Genomic DNA, 19,363 nt, shown 5'->3' with positions numbered 1-19,363 from the left:
AATTTCCACTGGTTATGTTCGCTATCGCAAATTGCGATACTCTTGTGGTTTGCCTTCATTGTACAGCTTTTAAAAAGGTTTAGTACTCATCCATCATTCAAATTTTCTTTCAGGTTTTTGCGCTGATTTCCCTGTCAATCCCAAACAAACTTCATTCTGGATGTTTCTTGCCCTTCAGAACATTATCAACTTATGATTTGATGAGCCTGGATAGATCAGGGAACTGTCCCTGCTCAGATCCTGGATGTAAAAATGGGGGTTAACATACTAAGTACAATGCAGATATACATCAGTGCTGCAAACTTGGAATGGACTGCATCACTGTTACGTAAAACAGAGAATGCGTTCAAAACCGCTGAAGCGAGACCAATGAAATTTTCATAGAATTTAGAACATGAAATGACCTTTCTAAACCTGTACATTTAATTTAGAATACTATCACTACATTTTGGAATTAATTCAGCCTTATGCTCGAGGGACACAGTCACTCCGCCGCGCGAGCTAATTCGCACGTATTTATTCAGCTCGTATTCGTGACCGCTCGGTTCATGAATACGTAATGAGGAACGCAAGGGTCTAGTTTCTCTGCGTTTTACCGGGTTAATTTACTGTTTTAAACCATAAACATTATATCGATAGAAAGGGGAAGAATCAAGGATTCGATATATACCATAATTATCGACATATTTCATTAACTTAGTAAGGTAAACTGCCCTAGAACTTTGCCCCCGGAAAAATTCAAATCATTCAGCTTTAACGACGTATAATACCATTTCATAATTCTTGCGTCCTTCAAATTTAATAACAGTTGTAAAGCTGAATTATCACTCTTTAAAATGAGACATAACTCATGGTTTTTCATTAATGAGGAGAGTCAGGAACCAGGGAAACATACCGCCAAGTCATTATGAGGGCCTGTCCAAAACGAGCTTCAAACGAGTTACGTAAATAGAGCAATCTGATTGGTCAACGCATTCCATGGATTCAATGCATGATCGCAGGTACGTCATGACCTTTCTACACATCGACTTTCGAAGCGAAACCCCGAACAACAACGTCGTCTACTTTCATAGAGTATTTGTTCTTTTATACAAAGTTTATAGACGTAAAATTGTTTTTGATAGATTTTTCAATATAGAAGACTGACAAGAATGCAAGAAATTTTATGGGATATTTCCTTATATCTCTGCATTCATTATTATAGCCATTCTAAGTGAGTAGAGTCGTATTTGTGTTTTATCAATAAACTCAGTCCCATGTATGCAATTCTGCGTTTTCTGAATTACATGTACCGGTATGTACTTAGTTAACTTATTGATGCTGCCCCCCCCCCCCCGGCCGGTTTTGTTGCCAAGATTTGTTGAAAAGAATTACATACATGCACACATCCCGTTTTCAGAAACAAACAAGAATGGATAGAACAATTAATAAATGTCAACATGCTTGGAAGTTTAGAAAAGCATAAAAAATACAAAAATGCAAAGACACCCTCCATAATTCATGTGTTTTGTTTTACTGTTCTAAATCATTATCAATCCATTTTATCAATTTTCTTTCTCCCATTAGTTGATTTTGTTTTATTCACTAGTATTTCTGTTTATTTATTTATTTATTTGGGGGGGGGGTGTGATCAGGGCCAGATCCAGGATTTTCCAAAAGGGGAGGGGGCAAATATTTCGTAGGAAATATTGACAAGCAAAAGTTTTCCCTCCAAAAATGACTGACATTTTGCCACATTTGAAATTAACAACCCCCCCCCCCCCAAAAAAAAAGGGGGGGGGGGCTCACTTGTAAAGGAACCACATAATCCCATTTAAAATATTTGCTGCCACTCTAAGGGGGGGGGACACTTGTGTATTTACGGTATGTTTACATTTAAAAAAATAGACAAGTTGCTCTCAATACTCTCAAGGGGGGGGGAGCACGTGTCCCCCCCCCCTGGTTCCACACCTGGGTGCGATGTACATTTCTATTTATCACGATTCATTATCCACCCTTTTCTCTGAACAATTACATTCCATCGTGCAGTGGGATACTTGGATATCATTTGTTCAACAGATCTCGTCTTCCTCCTCAATTTTCAATTCCTCATATTCACAAATCTTGTCCCACTACTGTGTTTTTTTATTCATTTTCAAACACCTTTCTCCGTGGGAAACACCCATCTCTCTCCCTCTCTATTAGTGTTGCTCTGTCTGTCTCTCTCTCTCTTGATATTACATGTAATATTTTCCTCACACATCCAGCCGACTTTCTAATCGAACATATCTTTTCTTTTTGTCATGCACAGAAACGTGTTTAAACAGTTGTGTAACTGTAACTTAAGTTCATACACATATTCTCTTCTTTTTCTTTAAATCTTGATTTTTTTTCTATTTCTTTCTTCATTTATTCTTCTATATTCTCATATTCAGATCTTCAGTGCAATACAATGCATGAATTCAAAATCTAGCTCATAGTAAATGGATATTCCTAAAGAAAAAAAATTGAAAGCATGTTCAATATCTGATCAATTTTAACAAGAAAAAAAGAGTTTATTTCCAACATCAAACTCTTGAAACTCATGTTTACAAAACATATAAATACAAGCAAAAAACTTTGGCACCTAATATCATTCAAGGCAAGTACATGAAGAGAGTATAAGTGAATACTGTTTTTGTTTTACAATCAAACATGTTAATAAAGATAAAGGCAGTTTTACATCTAATGCTCCCTGAATGTCTTTGGCAAGCAGACAGTAGTTGAGGTAAATATGAGTTAAAACAATTTTATAAACAAGGAATGTATTGTTTAGGAAAGCCCGTCATCAGTGAAATTACTTTGGTAGTCATGACAGGAAACAAGTGAAATAATCTTTGTATACAGAAGTCAGTGCCATCAAAACTGCCTCATAAAAGAAATAATTCAGCCATACGTTTACATACATGTATATCTAGGTAATACATATTACAATATATGGAATTACTGGGGTCAATATACGTATCACCAACTGTAATAATGTCCCCATTGTTAACATGTGTATGAGATGTTAAAACTGCCACTATGCACTCTCTAAATGGCAAGGAAAAAACAATTTATAAAAAGGTGATCATGAAAATATACATAATGTACATGTAAAAGTAGGAACAAGGGTAGTTCAATGCTCACCATCATGACAACTTGTACAAGTGCTTCAACATATAAACAAAAAATTTACACATTTACATAAACAAAAAATTTACACATTTACATAATCATAAGTAGGAACAGCAACAGCAGGGTAAAATAATATACACAACTGTTTTATAGGATATTGTAAATCACAAACATATTGAAAAAGCTGCGTCAAAGTTCAAGAGGAAATACATGTACTGCACCTCTATATATTGCTAATGAAATAATTAGCCAATCTAACAAAATACATGTAACCATCATGTATTTAGCTTAAGCCTCACAATTGCTGTAAGAAACTTATCATTTGTTTCATATACATGTAACTACAAAAACTATTATCTGAGTTGCCAAAATGATTGACCTGCAAGAAACTGCCACAATGCACTATCTAAATGACAAGGAAAAACAATTTATAAAGAGGTGATCATGAAAATATATATAATGTACATGTAAAAGTAGGAACAAGGGTAGTTCAATGCTCACCATCATGACAACTTGTACAAAAGGTTCAATACATGTATGTAAGCAAAAAAAGTTACACATTTACATAATCATAATCATAAGTAGCAAAAGCAAAGCAACAACAGGGCAAAATAATAATAATAATATACACAACTGTTTTATAGGATATTGTAAATCACACACATATTGAAAAAAGCTGCGTCAAAGTTCAAGAGGAAATACATGTACTGCACCTCTATATATTGCTAATGAAATAATTAGCCAATCTAACAAAATACATGTAACCATCATGTATTCTGCTTAAGCCTCACAATTGTCGTAAGAAACTTCACATTTGTTTCATACAACTACGACAACTATTATTTCAGCTACCAAAATGATTGACCTGCAAGACCTCAATGGAACTGGCAAGAAACGTATACATACACTGACTCATATGTATTGCAGTAAAAAGCAAGAATAAACATAACATGGCAAGGTACGTTAAATATATGAAAAATGTGCATACTTGTGGAAAAAAAAAATAGTTCAACTTCTTCTGTTATGCATAATGTGGAAATAGTGTAATGTTGCAGACACTTAATGATATACAAATAAAAAGGTATCACATGCATAAAAAACATGTGTAAATGCTCACCAACATTTCCACATTGCCTGTCATGCCTTCTTATAAATGTTCTTTAAACAAAAATTATAACCATTAAAAAAAACATGTACATAATATAAAAGTAATAGCTATCATGAATTGATTCAATGTAACAAACTTCACCCTCACAGCAGCCAATGAATACTGGCATATAATAGACTGATTAAATGACTGATGAATGATTTTAAAGGGCTACAAGAACATGACACAGAGAATGCCTACTCATAATCTGAACAGTCTTCCTGCAAATCTTCAAACAGAGATAAATCACCATCAATGTCGATTTCAATGGTACCTTCGATATTTGTTTTATCACAAGGAACTTCATCAAAATCAGAATCATAATCAAAATGATCAATATCAGAATCTTCTTCACTGGAGTCGCTATCACTTGCCAGTTTCTCTACAGCAGTAAGATTTTGGCACTGTCTACAGCGGCAACCTGGCCCACAAAATCTACCCTCTTTTCTACATTTACATAAACGGTTATGACATTTGCTCTTGGCACAAGAACAACCCCTTGTGAGATATAAAACATTTGATTTAATCTTTTCAATACTTTCATCTGTGTCCCACTGGCATGCTACATGTACTTCCCCATCATCCCTGGATACAACAAAGCCATATAATTCAATGTCTGGATAATAGTATATGGGAATCTGTACTTTATCCCAAACAGTTAATAATCTTTGCACACCGAAATTGCTCTCTAACACTAATATACAAATTATGAAATGCTTTGGAATCCTTTTCCCAAACACTATGTTCTAAATTGTTTGTTCCTATATGGATGAAAACAGCCTTTGTAGAAAAGTCGAAGTAATTCTGAAAGATTTGACGAATGATGATCTTAACGATGTAACATTAGCCCCTGGAAAGCACAAAGTTTCAGAAGAAAAGGGTCCATTAAAAACAGCGTGTCGCACAATTGAGTCTCCTATCAAAAGAACTTGGCATCCAGACAGATGTGAAGGTGATCTGTAAAGAAAAAAAAAGAAAAGATTGCTTTTACAACAAAATAAATTCCAAACTAGGAAAGCAATAAAACAAAAGGACAGAGAGTTAAATGTCATTACAAAGAAAATAATTGCAATATGTAATAACATAACATTTAACTTCCTATCATTTATTTACTCAGAGCAAAATTACAATGTTCACATATAAAAATTTGTCAGCACTTAATGAAGAAGGACACGGTGGAAAAAATAGCAAACAAATCTATTGAAATAGCAATAGAAGCGCCCATCCAAGTAATATTTTTGCCCAAAGCAAAAAGAATTTGCAGGCTCAGTAATTTACAATAAATAAAATGCATAGATTCATACTTTAGTTTATCAAAATATTGCTCATATTTCCTAACTATATTAAAAACAAATACATGTTCATGTATGTTTCCCTCTTGAACTCCCATTTCAGGGTTTGAGGGACACATCTCCATCAAAAAATAATTTTGCTGCTCCCCCAGAAAATAAAATCAGCAGTGTGACAATTCAATTATCAAAGCGTTGCTGTATCAGTATGGCACTTCTTAAAAATATCTGTACAATGACATTGTCTGTGTGGATACCCAAAGGCCGCAGAATGTTTCTTCTTTTTTTTTTTGGAGTGGGAAGGGGGAGGACTGAGCAGAACATAGCCTGGGATCATGCAAAAAATCATAATTGGATGGTAAGTTTTAGCTGTTTGTAATAAAATTTATAGCAAAAAGTGCAGTTATGATAATGAAAGCCCCCCCCCCCCCACCATATCAGGGCCCCTCAGGCCTCACCCATCTGCACAATTAATCATGTAATGATACATGTTTTTAAAAATGCAATAAAATTCAAATCTGAGTCTATGTCAGATTGTCACCTGAAAAATGCAAACTTTCTTGAATAAATCTTGGGCTAAAATGTATTTTTGTCTCATCAAAATTCAAAGTCCACAAAATATGAGTAAATGAATTAGTTCCCATGGACGTTAACTTCTTGATTAGTATATTGCCCGAGTCTTGAATTTAAATTTTCAAAGAAAGTAGATCAAGCTTAGATCTAACATTAGATTCTACGATTAAATTGAATTCTAAAAAAAATCTATAATGACACCTTTGTTAACCAAGGTTTATTATTGAGGTTTCCATAATTCATTTTCAATTTACTTAATAACTTTAATTCAATAATCAATTACAATAGAGATCTATTAGTACTGACAAGTGACAACTAGAGAGAATACCTGTAGCCAGGAGGCTCCTGACCCAGAATGCATACTCTCCCCAAGATTTCTACTTTCCTTCTAAAAGATCTATACCTAAATCATGTAAATGGGATACAACTTCATTTCCTCAATAGGCGTTTTGTAGCCTTGGCAAAAAAAAAAAAAAACATGATGGTGACATGAACATCGTTGAAAGTTTTCTGTCTTTTTAATGAATTCTTGTTTAAATGTAAAAATGTCAGAGATGAAGTTGTATATCCCATTCACATGATTTAGGACTAGATCTACCTCTCTTATATGGAAAGTAGAAATCTCGAGAGCGTAAAATTTCTGGTTTTTTTTTCGCGGTACACGCAAATGTATGGGATGCAATCCCTGGCTCCAAGGAAGGTAAGCACACGTTAATGAATGATATTTACTCTCAAGGAGCCTCATGGCTAGTCAAGAAGTCAGTCAATCTCAATCTGTCAATTCCCTTTTTTTTTAGACAACTGTTGACAGTGTCATGTCACTGACACTAGTGTCACAGGCACTCACAGCTCTCGAGCTCTATCTCATCTCACTCTCAGTCTCAAATAATAGTCTGATTTGGATGAAATGCATCAGAATATAAGGCACAAAATTAGATTGCAACCTCATGGAATAATTACAAAATAATTTCAAACTAGATCTAATCTTTATTTCAAGTTCGCATGGCAATGATTTGGCCCTCGCACAATCAATGTGAGAGAATTGGGCACCAAGCTTTTTAAACAAGACACAAAAATACACTAATGGAACTGACCCACCAGTTGGTTACTCCGCGCGAGACCATGGCTGACGTCATCACTCAATAAAATAAACAAGTACAAAAGAAGAATCAGCGTCAGTGCAGTTGACAAAATGGAAAATTTGAGGTAGTTTCATCGTAAAATACGAGTACGAAGGAGATTTTGCGTCCCAGAGATATTTACACATGTTCATCACTGAAATATATTCTACAACATCGGAGGCTTCACGAAAGCCAAAAATTCTGAGGAGGGTCAGGACGTAAAAAACAACATTCTAATGAAAAATTCGATCTCCGATCCGGCTAAAATATTGCCTAGATCTAAAGCATTATTTCAGGTTCAATTTTTTTCTGGATTACCACATATTTCATATCAAAATAAAGCTAAAGATTTCAAGATTTACTTACGGTTGCATTCTTCCATCTTGGCTTTTAGGGTGAAGAGTATGACGTCATTAGAACGAGACCTGCATGACTCTCGTGATATCTCGCGATCTACGAGAGTCCCGCTAGATGATTTTCGGGCGGATGGGATTCTGAATAAATTTCAGCGATCGTGCTCATTAGCATACGCGTGGCGCTCTGACTGGACATTTTTTTCTGGGACGCGCTGTAATTAAGAACACACTTTGATGTAGGCTATAAGCAGGAAAGATTTGTTTTAAGAAATGACTTGCAAAGAAAAGTCATTTATGGTGAACATTTTTCCGATAAAACTGTCTGACAAGCAAAAAATATAGACCCATTTTCGTTAATCAAAATATTGATATGCAACGGAAAAGGGGGTGGATGAGTTGGTAGGTGAGGGGCGGGGGACGGGGCGAGGCCCGCTTGACGGGTCCAGATATGGGGTCATTGTACTGATCAGAAAATGACCCGCGAATATAGGTTAGGTGTGACCCCAAACAGTGGCGTAACTACGGGGGGGCATGGGGGGGCACGTGCCCCCCCAATCGGCTGACCAAAAAAAAAAAAAAAACGGGGAAAAGGAGAAAAAGAGGGAGAAAAGAAGAGAAACGTAGTAGGAAAGAAGACATTATCATTCATTATAATGTTATATTATATTATAATTATGTTATGTTACATTACATAACAGACATTTTTCATCATAACTTTATGAAACATAATTTGCCCAGGGCCTATGTCTTCATTGTTCCTGGTGCTCGCATTGTCTGCTTAACGAGATATATAATCCTGTTGTACTAAAACCTCCCGTTTTCAAGTCAACTATATACACCAAATATATTTCCTCGCACTTCGAGTTATTGTTTTATGTAGTGACATATGCTTCTTTTTCATGACTACTTAAAGTGATTGCCCCATGTTAAGGTCTTAATAAAAAAACATTTCCTGTCCGTGATTACGTTCGCATTAGTGGATTGGTGAAATATGTCTGCCCTCCATGAATTCCTAAAATCAGTCCTTAAAATGTCTCTTTTTCTCATCTGAATATCAAAATTTTTCGGCTCGCGCTTCACGCTCGCATCAATTGGTTAGTGAAATACGTATGGTCTGAATTCCTACAAGCAAGCCTTAGAATGCCCCCACTTCTGGTCTGAATTATCTAAATTTTCAGCTCGCGCTTCGCGCTTGCAATATTTGATTAGTGAGATGCGTATGATAATCATTACAATGACTACAAGAAAGTGCTTCATGCATGTGTTTAGATGTTATTCTAACAAACTTCAGCAAGCGCTTGGCACTCGCATTAGTATGGTGAGATATGTGTACTCTTAATGGATTCCTAAAATATAGTCCTTAAAATGTCCCTGTTTGGGTTCAATATATACAAAATTTTCAGCTCGCGCTTCGCGCTCGCATTGTTTAGCGAGACAGATATACGTATTATGATTACAAAAATTTGATTATAATGTCCCTTAAATTAGGTCTGAATATCAAAAATGTTCAGCTCGCGCTTCGCGCTCGCATTATTTGGCCAGTGAGATACATTTATCCGTTCAATGGCATTGTCCTTAAAATCAGTGTCTCTATTAGGTCAGTATACCTGGCAACTGAGCGCGCTTCGTGCGCTCACTAAGTGACTCAAAATTTTTGCTGGTGCCCCCCCCCCAATGCCGTGACCCACGGTACGCCACTGACCCCAAACCAGGTCATCAACCTTAAAGACGACCATAACGATTTTTTTTATTCACGTAAATCTGACAGGGGTAAGAAAGTAACAAAGTAAGAACTACTTTTTCTTCATTTTGACATCTCTTTTTTATCCGACGAAACCAGAAATTCCTCAACACTTTTGGATACCTTAAAGATTCAGACATGGTAGGTGGATTGGCATCTAGTCAAGAGGTACAAAGCGCATCGCTTAGACGCTTCCAGAAGTTTGTAAAAATTAATGTAACAGGTTGGTTTCATATCATTATTATTTCATTTACCCCCCCCCCCCCTTTCCAAAAATATAGTTTCACGTTTGTCTTAATTATATAATGGTACTTTTGTTGATTACATATAATAATAATAATAACATATTATTATTATTATTATCATCATCATCATCTTCTTCTTTATTGCTATCATTATATTTCTCAGATATTTGCATATATTTTTTTTACCATATGTAAATGGATTTTTGTTTGGAATAGGATATTCTGTAAATTTAGATTTTCTCAGTTATGTTCAATTGTAAAGTAAATGTATGTTATGATTTATGTTGATTTTGATAAATGCAAATTCGAATAATTACCATAAATCATGATTACAATAACAATGGTAATATCATCATTATTATTCATGATAGCTTTATATGGGGAAGGAAGAAAGAACAAATATCTAAATTAAATATAGACGGTGTAAATGTATAATCGAATTGATAACCATGTCATTCAACTGAAAAAAAACCGCCACCTGTTCAGGATGTCTCTTACCCCCCCCCCTTTAAAATAAAATGTGTTATGGTGCCGCCCAAGGGGATACAAAACGCAACGATTACTAAACCCGACTTTTAGCTCCACATATAAGTCCGGCGCCCATTAAGATTCAACACATCAATCCAATCGTATGATCACAGACCTGCCATTGCCACTGATTATAATTACAATGTACTTCATATTTTGGTGCATTTTTTATCCGTCCTCAAACAAAATAATAGGAATTTTGGATGATACAACCTACAACATGATGAACACCCCTCGATGCGGACTATCCGATGTCGACCCGGATAACCCGGACAACGATCCGAACACGGGTTCGCTGGATAGCCTCGCGGCTAGGCGTAGAAAAAGATACGTACTCACTGGTAACAAATGGGAAAAGAACGAACTCAAGTGGCGCCTTAATGACGGAACGAACGACCTAAGAAGAAATCACGTAACAAATATTATGAATAATGCACTCCAGGTATGCTTTTCATGACGATGAATATGATCATGGATGATGATAAACATGATGATGATGATGATTATGACGATGATGAAAATTATGATAATGAAAATGATAATAAAATCATAGTAGTAGCAGCAGTGATGAAAACTATCATCAACAATCACCACGATCATCATCGTCATTAAACCTTTACATTGTGAAAATCTTTATTCTATAGTTTAGAGGCACATCCATAAGTTGCCACATTAGGTGCTTCATTTGTTTTATTTTGTTTTCTTTTTTAACCCGTAATCATGCACCCCTCACGGAGAACATTCCTCCCGCGCTTTTATGACTAGAACTGCTTTTTTTTTTTTTTTACAAAAAATGATTTACAAAATGAATTGAACCGTTATGATAACGAAAGAATAACATTCCTATGAAATTTAGTGATCAGATCATGCAAATGTATACCTACGTTAAAATATGATCTTATTTTTTACCGATTTCTGATACAGTTTTGGGAAGATGCCTCTGCTTTGGATATTACTGAGGGAACCGGCAGTGACGCGGAGATCCAAGTATCATTCGAAGAGGGCGCACACGGTGACAATGGTCCTTTCGATGGGCCCGGCGGTACGCTTGCGCATGCATTCTATCCGACATCTCCCCCAGTTAGCCTAGCGGGTGACGCCCACTTTGATGACGGTGAAACATTTACGGATGGTCAAAGTACAGGTAAACCATTATTGTATTTCAAGAGACAATCGATGAAAAGGTTGTTTCGGAAATGGAAATAGCGATAATGATATTAACTATACCCCCCCAGTAGCATCGTGTTTTTCATATAGAGACATTGTCTCAATAATATTGTTTTACGACCCAGCCTTTTCCTTTGCTATAGGTCTACTTTTTTTTCGTTCGTTTTCATCGATCTCTTGTATTTGAACATAATGTTTATTTATTACTTGAAAATCACATGGGCGGTCACCCATGTGACCTTCTTACAGGCACATGGCCCTATATAGGAACGATTTTTTTTCAGTGGGGGTGCTGACATGGGCTGCAATATCTCCTCAAAGGTGGGGGACACAGTTCAGTTTTCCATTGTTTTTTTTTATACACACACACATACAAGGGCACCCTCACACACACACATGCACATGTATGTATTATATCGTATAGCTCCTTCATGAGATCGCGATGCTTCCGTGTCAAGTCCGACACTTTCGGGTAGTTACTATGTTTACATTGTAGATCCGGTAAGCAAAAAATCTGACTGGCGGATTATGACGGTGTCGATCATTAGGCCTACATCATTATTACGGATCTTGCGATGAAAGCACGGATGATGCTTTTCTTTAGACGGTGAAGTGCGTTTGAACACGGTCACTTCAAGCCTCTAAAACCACTACGAAAAATTAATTTTGATAATATTTTCGCAATTTCCCCACTATTTCCGGGGTTTTATGAGTGACGGATGACCAGGGTTTATTACGGTATGACCATGGTCTTTGATGGTGGAGCACTGCGAATCGCCGATCCACCACGAACCGCCATCTTAACCGGCCGATGTGTGATCGCCCCATAGCACCCGCATAAACATATACACCCCTCTTTTGAAATAGTTTGATCATTTTTTTCAGGAACAAACCTGTTACAGGTTGCCACACACGAGTTCGGACACAGCTTGGGTCTCGACCATTCTGACGTTAGGGGTGCTGTGATGTTTCCCTTCTATTTAGGTTACAATGCGACTTTTGCTCTTGATCGTGATGACATCGCCGGTATACAAGCTATATATGGTACGCATTCATTTCATTAAGCTTTACACACTCGACTGTATACATTAATATATATATATGAATATGAACTTGCAGCATCATAATCATGATTATTATAGGCCCTGTTATAGTTATAGGCGTGACAAAAAGACAAAAAGAGGCTGCATGGGGGACGTATATACAGGGCATCTCAGAAAAAAGGAAACCGGGATTCCCACATTTTTTTTTCAAACGCAAATCAATGATGATATTTCATTTACATCATCATGCAATGCAATTATTCCTCTACATTTTGATACCTAATATGCGACGAACACTTCATACATTATTGAGCAAGACAAGTTTGAAATTTTAATGTCAAATCAGGTTGCACAGAAAATTTGGACAAGATGGTTCAAGATACGACAACCGTGCTTTTTCGACGATTGACTCATAAGCATTTCTTTTGTATTCGTTTGTTAAGTTTCTCTCACTGATCCCTGATTAAGACCCTGAAATGAGAGTCGATTCAGATTCTTACATGAGTTTCTGCACAAATCGTTTCTGAAAGGCCTCAATATTTATTGTTTGATAACCTCTAGCGTGAATAATTTTCTAAGCTGTTGGTCTTGAATTAAAGTTGAGATTTCACTCTTTACCATAAGTATCAAATTCATAGTAAAACATGTTTTATAATTGTGAGGTTTATCTCTGAACACGGGTTTCCTTTTTTGTAGGACGCACTCTGGGTGTGTATATATATATCCCCGCATCCCTTTGTGCACTTCCGGATACAGGAGGGGGGCACATCCAACTCGTGCCCCCCCCCCCCTTCTGAGCCATAATCAAAATTGTAATGTAAATATACTGTTTATACCCAAGTGTGCCCCCACCCATTTGAAAGTGAGGACCCTTTTTTATTTGCTCGTAAAATTTTCATCGGAAAAATGTGCCCCCCCTCCCCTGGAAAATCCTGGATCCGCCTCTGCCTATGTAACTACATTTTTATTCTTCCAAATGTTTTATTAGTAACGCTTTCATCCAAAATGGATTGCGTGAAATCAAATCAAGTAATTTACAACTTATTTAGAAATCTTCATTTAATTAAAAACATCTCTGTAAAGAAGAGCGGTAGAATTAGGTCACTAAGGAATAGGCCTATAACAAATAAGAAACATTAAACCCACCCACACCCCGCCCTCCCAAGAGCCAACATTGTATCATATTTAATATGAATGATCCTCGATCCGGCCCCCTATTTTACTAAGCACACAAATCTATTAACGATTCTATTAACGATGCTATTGCTTTGCTAAAAAAAAAGCTGCCACACCTTAATGTTTTAACCAGCGTATACCGACATACGTGTAGCAAAAAAATATATTTAAATCATAATTATGCCATTTATTGATATTCAAAGTAATCGAAATCTTGATATCAAGAAATTATATTCAATTACACAAAATGATGTTCTTGGCAGACATTTTGGGAAACAATTCTTGACATTAAAAAATAATTAAGACCCTACTTCAGAAAAAATAAAATCCTGGGTGCAAAGTCCAATAGCCAAAACAAAAACTATTTTGACCTTTGACACAATCATGGCTCCACACCATTTCTCCCTTTTAATGATTTTTTTCCATTCATCTGCAGGCGTAAACGCTAATGATCCTGAGCAGCCTGATGGATCAGGCGCCAATTGTTTCCCTGTAACCATAACATGGGCCACGAGTACACAGGATGGCAGACATTATCTATGCAACGGTGAGATAGATTAATGTCTTCTTCTTCTTCTTTTCTTCTTCTTCTTCTTCATCTTTTGCATTCTTTCAATGTGAAAAGAGAATAATTTTACAATAAGATTCCGAACTATTTGCGCTTGTCCCTCCCTTTCAAGATAAATCTTACCAGTCAGCACGGTAGGCCTACATTTTTCGGATATGCCGAGGTACTAGGTGTCACCAGGTGGACGGTAGTTAAGTCAATATGAAAAAGGAACACACTGAAAAAAATATTTGGAAAAATTTCAGATTAAATGTATATATATTATATATATATATATATATATATATATATAAGATTTGGATTGTTCCTATCTGAAATCAGAGGAATTGAGAGTGGAGTGAGATAAGTTAGTAAACGAAAAGGCAGATTAAATGCTGGCCAAATCCTTAGAGAGATAGATGTTGGTCAGGATTAAGAATTATATTCGTGTAATTTTTAGCATATTCCAGTATTAAAAACTCTAAAGTACATTTTCCTCAATTCCATCCTCGATTAAAAACTGCGGTCTACTTTCAGTGAACATTAGAACATTATTGTTCCCCATTCTTATCTTTGTGGGTGAAACATGTTAGTGTACGGACAAAAACAATCTAGAACCATCAAAGTGCACAGAAATGATTTCCTCCTTTACATACGATGATTACTTCAGCTGCTTCCCCTAAATTCATATGGTATAAACCGAAGTTATATTTGTCTCTGCATCGATTCATGCATACTCTTTATATATTTATAGCCACTTACTGTTATAGAATGTCCAGTAACATAATTGATGCCGGATATCCTAAACGGATCCAAGAAGACTTTCCCGGACTACCCGATGGTCCGGATGCTTCTTTCTACTACCCGGCCACTGGAAAAACATACGTCTTTAAGGTACGAGTAAAGATTGTTTTTTTACCGCAATAATTATCACAAAATCTGGAGGAAAAATATCAGTTAAGCATCAAATCAATAATTCGCCATGTTCATTATGGAAGAGATGTAAATGCACCGATGAAAAGAAATATTTTATTTTTGAAAGATAAAAAATGAAATAGATCTCATTTATTCATTGCACTTTCTGAGAAATACGTGGACAATGTAGGTCCTTTGTGGCGATTCACGATATTTCTGGATTTTATCTATTAAAAACAAATTGGAGGTAGGGGCAAACCAGATGGTGGTTTAAATATTTACAAATTCTAGGCAATTTTAAACGATCGAGGTAATTTTTTTTTATCAAACGAGCTGTGAGATTATATTTTATGTGGAATTTAATTATTTTGCCCAGTACTTGAAATATGGACATTTTCCATTCTATTTTAGGATGAAGTGTTATAATCATCTCAATCATTTATCCTTGCAGGGAAGTGAAGTCTGGCGCATGTCAAACCAAAGCATTGACTCCGGATATCCGACAGGTATTGAATCCGAGTTTCCCGGTATACCGAGTGACTTGTCCGCTGCATTCATCTGGCATGCCAACAATAAAATCTACTTTGTGAAAGGTAATACAATTTACGTTTGTTTCAATTTCCAATTTATTAGTTTTAATCAAAATAACAAGGGCCATTCGGGTTGCTGACATAATATTGCGCATACAATATACATCAGTAAAATTATTCAATAAATATCGTTGCACATAGTGTAATAAATAGCTTTCCCTCAGTCCGCACATACTAAACTACAGGTTGGGATACCCAATGCGAGGGTATGAAAAAAAATATCTCGAACAAATAGGAGAATGATGAAACGATAACTTTATTATGGAACGAATGTTTTGAAAACATTATATATGATTGATATCAATCACCGAATATTGATGAAAATTTCTGAATCCTACTTTTTAAACGATGAATTGTGATAAAATGCGCAACTGCAATTTTTTAATCATCTCGTTAGGAAAGTATTATATCCGATCATAATGCTCGTTGCAATGTTATTATTGAATTCTAGCAATCTCTGTACAAAGCACTATTATCACTAAACAACAAAACTTTGACTTTTTTCTTTCCTATTTTTGTCTTTGCCTCTGTCTATTATGCCCCCGGTCTTTTCTAAGTCTTTATTTTATTCTCTTATTTTCTTTCTATATATCAATAATTATAACCTTTCTCATCTTCCTTTGTAAGTCGAAGAGAATTAAACTCCCATGTTCAATAATGCAATTTTATAGTCTATATATAGGAAAGGCTCAGGGTAAATTTGGTAATAATTTGTATTAGCCCACAGCAACATAATAAATTTTTCATGCTCAAACTTAAGTTATGAATAACTCCAAAGTAATGCTGCTTTCCCTTTTCCATGGGATATGGGTTCTTTTGCAATTTACATGATTTACGGGTAATCGGAACAAGTACCTAAATTACTCCTTTCTATCACTTTCAGATACCGAGTACTACCGCGTCTCTATCCCTGGCGGTGGAGTCGATCTCGATAGCGAATACCCCTATCCAAGAACATTCTCAGCATGGTGGCGCGGTCTCCCAAGCACCATCGACGCCTCTTTCCAATGGCACTGGAGCGATGCCGAGACCTACATGTTCTCCGGTTCCCAGTATTACCGACTTCACCCTTTCAGATCCGAGGTTTTGATTAGTGTGCCGCCTTATCCGAGAGAGACCGCGGTTTATTGGTTCGATTGCGATCCGACTGATGGTATAAGCGACAGCGGGTTCAATGCTGGGATAAGAGCTGTGGAGTTACCATCCGTGGTGGCAATCATGGTTGTCGTGTTCCTGAATACCTTATGGGTTCTCAATTAATTTGGAATAATTTCTGAAGAGGGATATAATTTAAAAACAAAGTGAGAAATCATAAGATTATGAATTTAACCCAGAGGATATTTTTTTCATCTGTCCACGTATTTCAAAATTCACAAAGATAGATAGATACATGTAGATAACTGGTTTATTGATTAAAAAAACCCATCATTGTTGCATAGCCGAATTGCGGTGAGTATACTGAGGCATGATCACATTAAAAGCATTATAATACAAAAAAAGTAAACAAGTTAAAAAGTGTATCCCATATCGTAAATTCATAATTTCATAAAAAGGGAATATATTTTTAAGACAATGGAGAAGTATCTTAAAAGTTCAGTTAAATTTTTTGGATCATTTAGTCTTTAAATAACATATAACTTAGCCATCTTGAGAGTTGCTGAGGGGTAAGTAAGTTAAGTTAAGCTTACTTCCATGCAAAGTATGAAGTCCAAGATATGGCATAATTGAGAAAAGAGGGATGGACTTTGCCTCAGAAAGGGGTGGAAAAAGACAGAAAGAAAACAATGAATAAACTGAATTATCATTTGATTTTGGTAATTCGATTTTAATGTAACAATCCAACTTTTAATTCAATTCACGAGAAATATCTGTGTGCAAGACACGATTATCGATACGATTTATTTGATCTTGACAAAAAAAGTATTTTTTCCGTGAAAACCTGATCACCAGCCAACTTCTGTCTTATAGCTTATGAAGTAGGGCTCAGAATAATGACTCAAATGTTAATGGCCATAATGATCGCAGTAACCATACATTGCTATCCTCATTTTGCAAAAGGAATGACAAAAGTATTTTTTTAATGAAATCTTACAAAAGAGATAAATTATCACATTAACCTATTATGAAGTCTTCCTTATTTCACTTTGCATGATAATTTGTGTTCATTTATGAAATCTGGTCCGAAATTAGAACTATCTCTATGAAAATGTAAATTTATAGGTAAATCAATTTGATTATGCCTCTTTATATGAAGAGATTTATTCCAAAAGGAGCTAAATCCACATAATTATAACAGTATTTTTTCAGCAAATCAATGTTTTTAATTTACCACTTTACCTTATCCACTCTATTTAATTTTTACTGTGCTTTCATCTGAGATTTTCAAGATTTTTTAAAATTATTTTCGTTTCCATGAATTTATCTCTTTTTGGAATAAAAAAACCTCAGTCCGATGTCCATCTTTGCACATTCAAAACACGTTTAATAATGGATATGGAAATAAAAATGAAACACATTATGTTGCATTAGATCTTTTACATCCTTTCTGATGTTTGTCCACTGTGAATTGAAAAGGGAAAATGGGAAATGTTCTTATTTTGTCTAAAGAGTTGAATTTTCGTCGTTTTATTTTAAAAGGAGCTATATCAAAAAATATTCATTAGCCCGATATTTATGAAAATAAAACTCTTTGAAAGCATATAACATAATGTGTTTTAAAATAATCAAATCCTAAATGACCATAGTGGATTTAACTACTCTTTTTGAATTTAGCTCCTTTGGAATAAAACCTAAATTTATAAATATTTTTTGCCAATCATCCACAAAATATTTTCAATGCGATATGGTGCATTTGATTCCCATGTAAAATGTACACATGTTTAACTTTACGTGCAGTTTTGGTCAAAAGTGGATTGAGCCCCTTTTGGAATTAAGCTCTTCTTATATTGTATAATGTTAATTTTTTGGAATGTGGTGTGTTTTGTATGTGTGTAGTTGAAAGGGGATGTGGTAGCAGCAGTGAGGGGGATATTAGGAGGTAGGGTTGATGTAATAAGATGAAATATCTTCACCTTTAAATTTGCTTAAGAGCTGATAATTTCGAGAAAAAAAAAGCAACGAAAATCTTATCTGAAATTTAGATTTGAGCTGATTTTAGTGATTGATGTAAAGTAACTTTAAAGTAACTTTATGAAGTTCAAATAATATATATGTTCTGAGTATTGAATGGAAAAACAAAAACCATGTATAGTTTGCTATATATATTTTCACTGATTAATTGTTATGTATGATTTATTCTACAAATTTTTATGTTTCAAGAGGAAGAAATAAAATATAGAACTTTAAAAACTCAATTTCTCTACTTTTACCCATTGCATTATTCGTATTTCGCACATAATTGATTGCAACAATACAAAATGTGAACATCAAACACAATTTAAAAGCACAAATGGCGACTGTAAAATATTTATATATAAAATAATTTGATGAACCATATTCATTCATCGAGTCTCATACTTTTGGTTCCAATTATGAAATGATTTAAGTTTTTTTGTTTAAAGTTTATTATATTTTGATAAAGGCTATTATGACCGAAGACACTGGCGTGAAAGTGGCGGTCCCCCTCTATAATGATATGCTGGGGCGTACATGGTAAATGTGCGTGGCAAAATTTCTATAAAAAAAAGTGGCGAGTGAGTGGACCGAGCATACAAAGTTTTCCCCCTTTTTCAAGTTTTCTTTTTTTTTTCCTTTTCTTTGTCGTTTTCTTGGGGCTATGCCCCCCATGTAT

At 35.4% G+C, this 19,363-nt stretch overlaps 1 protein-coding gene and 1 long non-coding RNA gene across 2 annotated transcripts; one reads left to right on the top strand and one right to left on the bottom strand.

The window, feature by feature from the left end:
- Positions 1-1,021: 1,021 nt before the first annotated feature.
- On the top strand, positions 1,022-18,925 carry LOC129281756 (matrix metalloproteinase-17-like). Its single transcript, XM_064113236.1, has 9 exons — positions 1,022-1,213; positions 9,462-9,585; positions 10,330-10,577; positions 11,060-11,279; positions 12,188-12,346; positions 13,958-14,068; positions 14,823-14,962; positions 15,435-15,576; positions 16,457-18,925. Exons 2-9 carry the CDS (start codon positions 9,501-9,503, stop codon positions 16,831-16,833), a joined length of 1,482 nt encoding a protein of 493 aa, XP_063969306.1. The 5' UTR covers positions 1,022-1,213; positions 9,462-9,500; the 3' UTR covers positions 16,834-18,925.
- On the bottom strand, positions 2,510-7,688 carry LOC129280614 (uncharacterized). Its single transcript, XR_010296490.1, has 3 exons — positions 7,632-7,688; positions 4,838-5,239; positions 2,510-4,722 (listed from the first exon to the last, which is right to left on the bottom strand). It is a non-coding gene; the product is annotated as an uncharacterized LOC129280614 (long non-coding RNA).
- Positions 18,926-19,363: the final 438 nt, after the last annotated feature.

Source organism: Lytechinus pictus, chromosome 18, assembly GCF_037042905.1.
Source record: "Lytechinus pictus isolate F3 Inbred chromosome 18, Lp3.0, whole genome shotgun sequence".
Classification (NCBI taxonomy): domain Eukaryota; kingdom Metazoa; phylum Echinodermata; class Echinoidea; order Temnopleuroida; family Toxopneustidae; genus Lytechinus; species Lytechinus pictus.
This window is presented reverse-complemented; position numbering and strand designations above follow the sequence as displayed.

Excerpts from the sequence above, each read along its gene's own strand:
- LOC129281756 (XM_064113236.1), top strand. The coding sequence starts at position 9,501 with ATGGTAGGTGGATTGGCATCTAGTCAAGAGGTACAAAGCGCATCGCTT. Across the intron at positions 9,586-10,329 it reads TGTAAAAATTAATGTAACAG|GAATTTTGGATGATACAACC; the intron begins GTTGGTTTCATA and ends ACAAAATAATAG. Across the intron at positions 11,280-12,187 it reads TACGGATGGTCAAAGTACAG|GAACAAACCTGTTACAGGTT; the intron begins GTAAACCATTAT and ends CATTTTTTTCAG.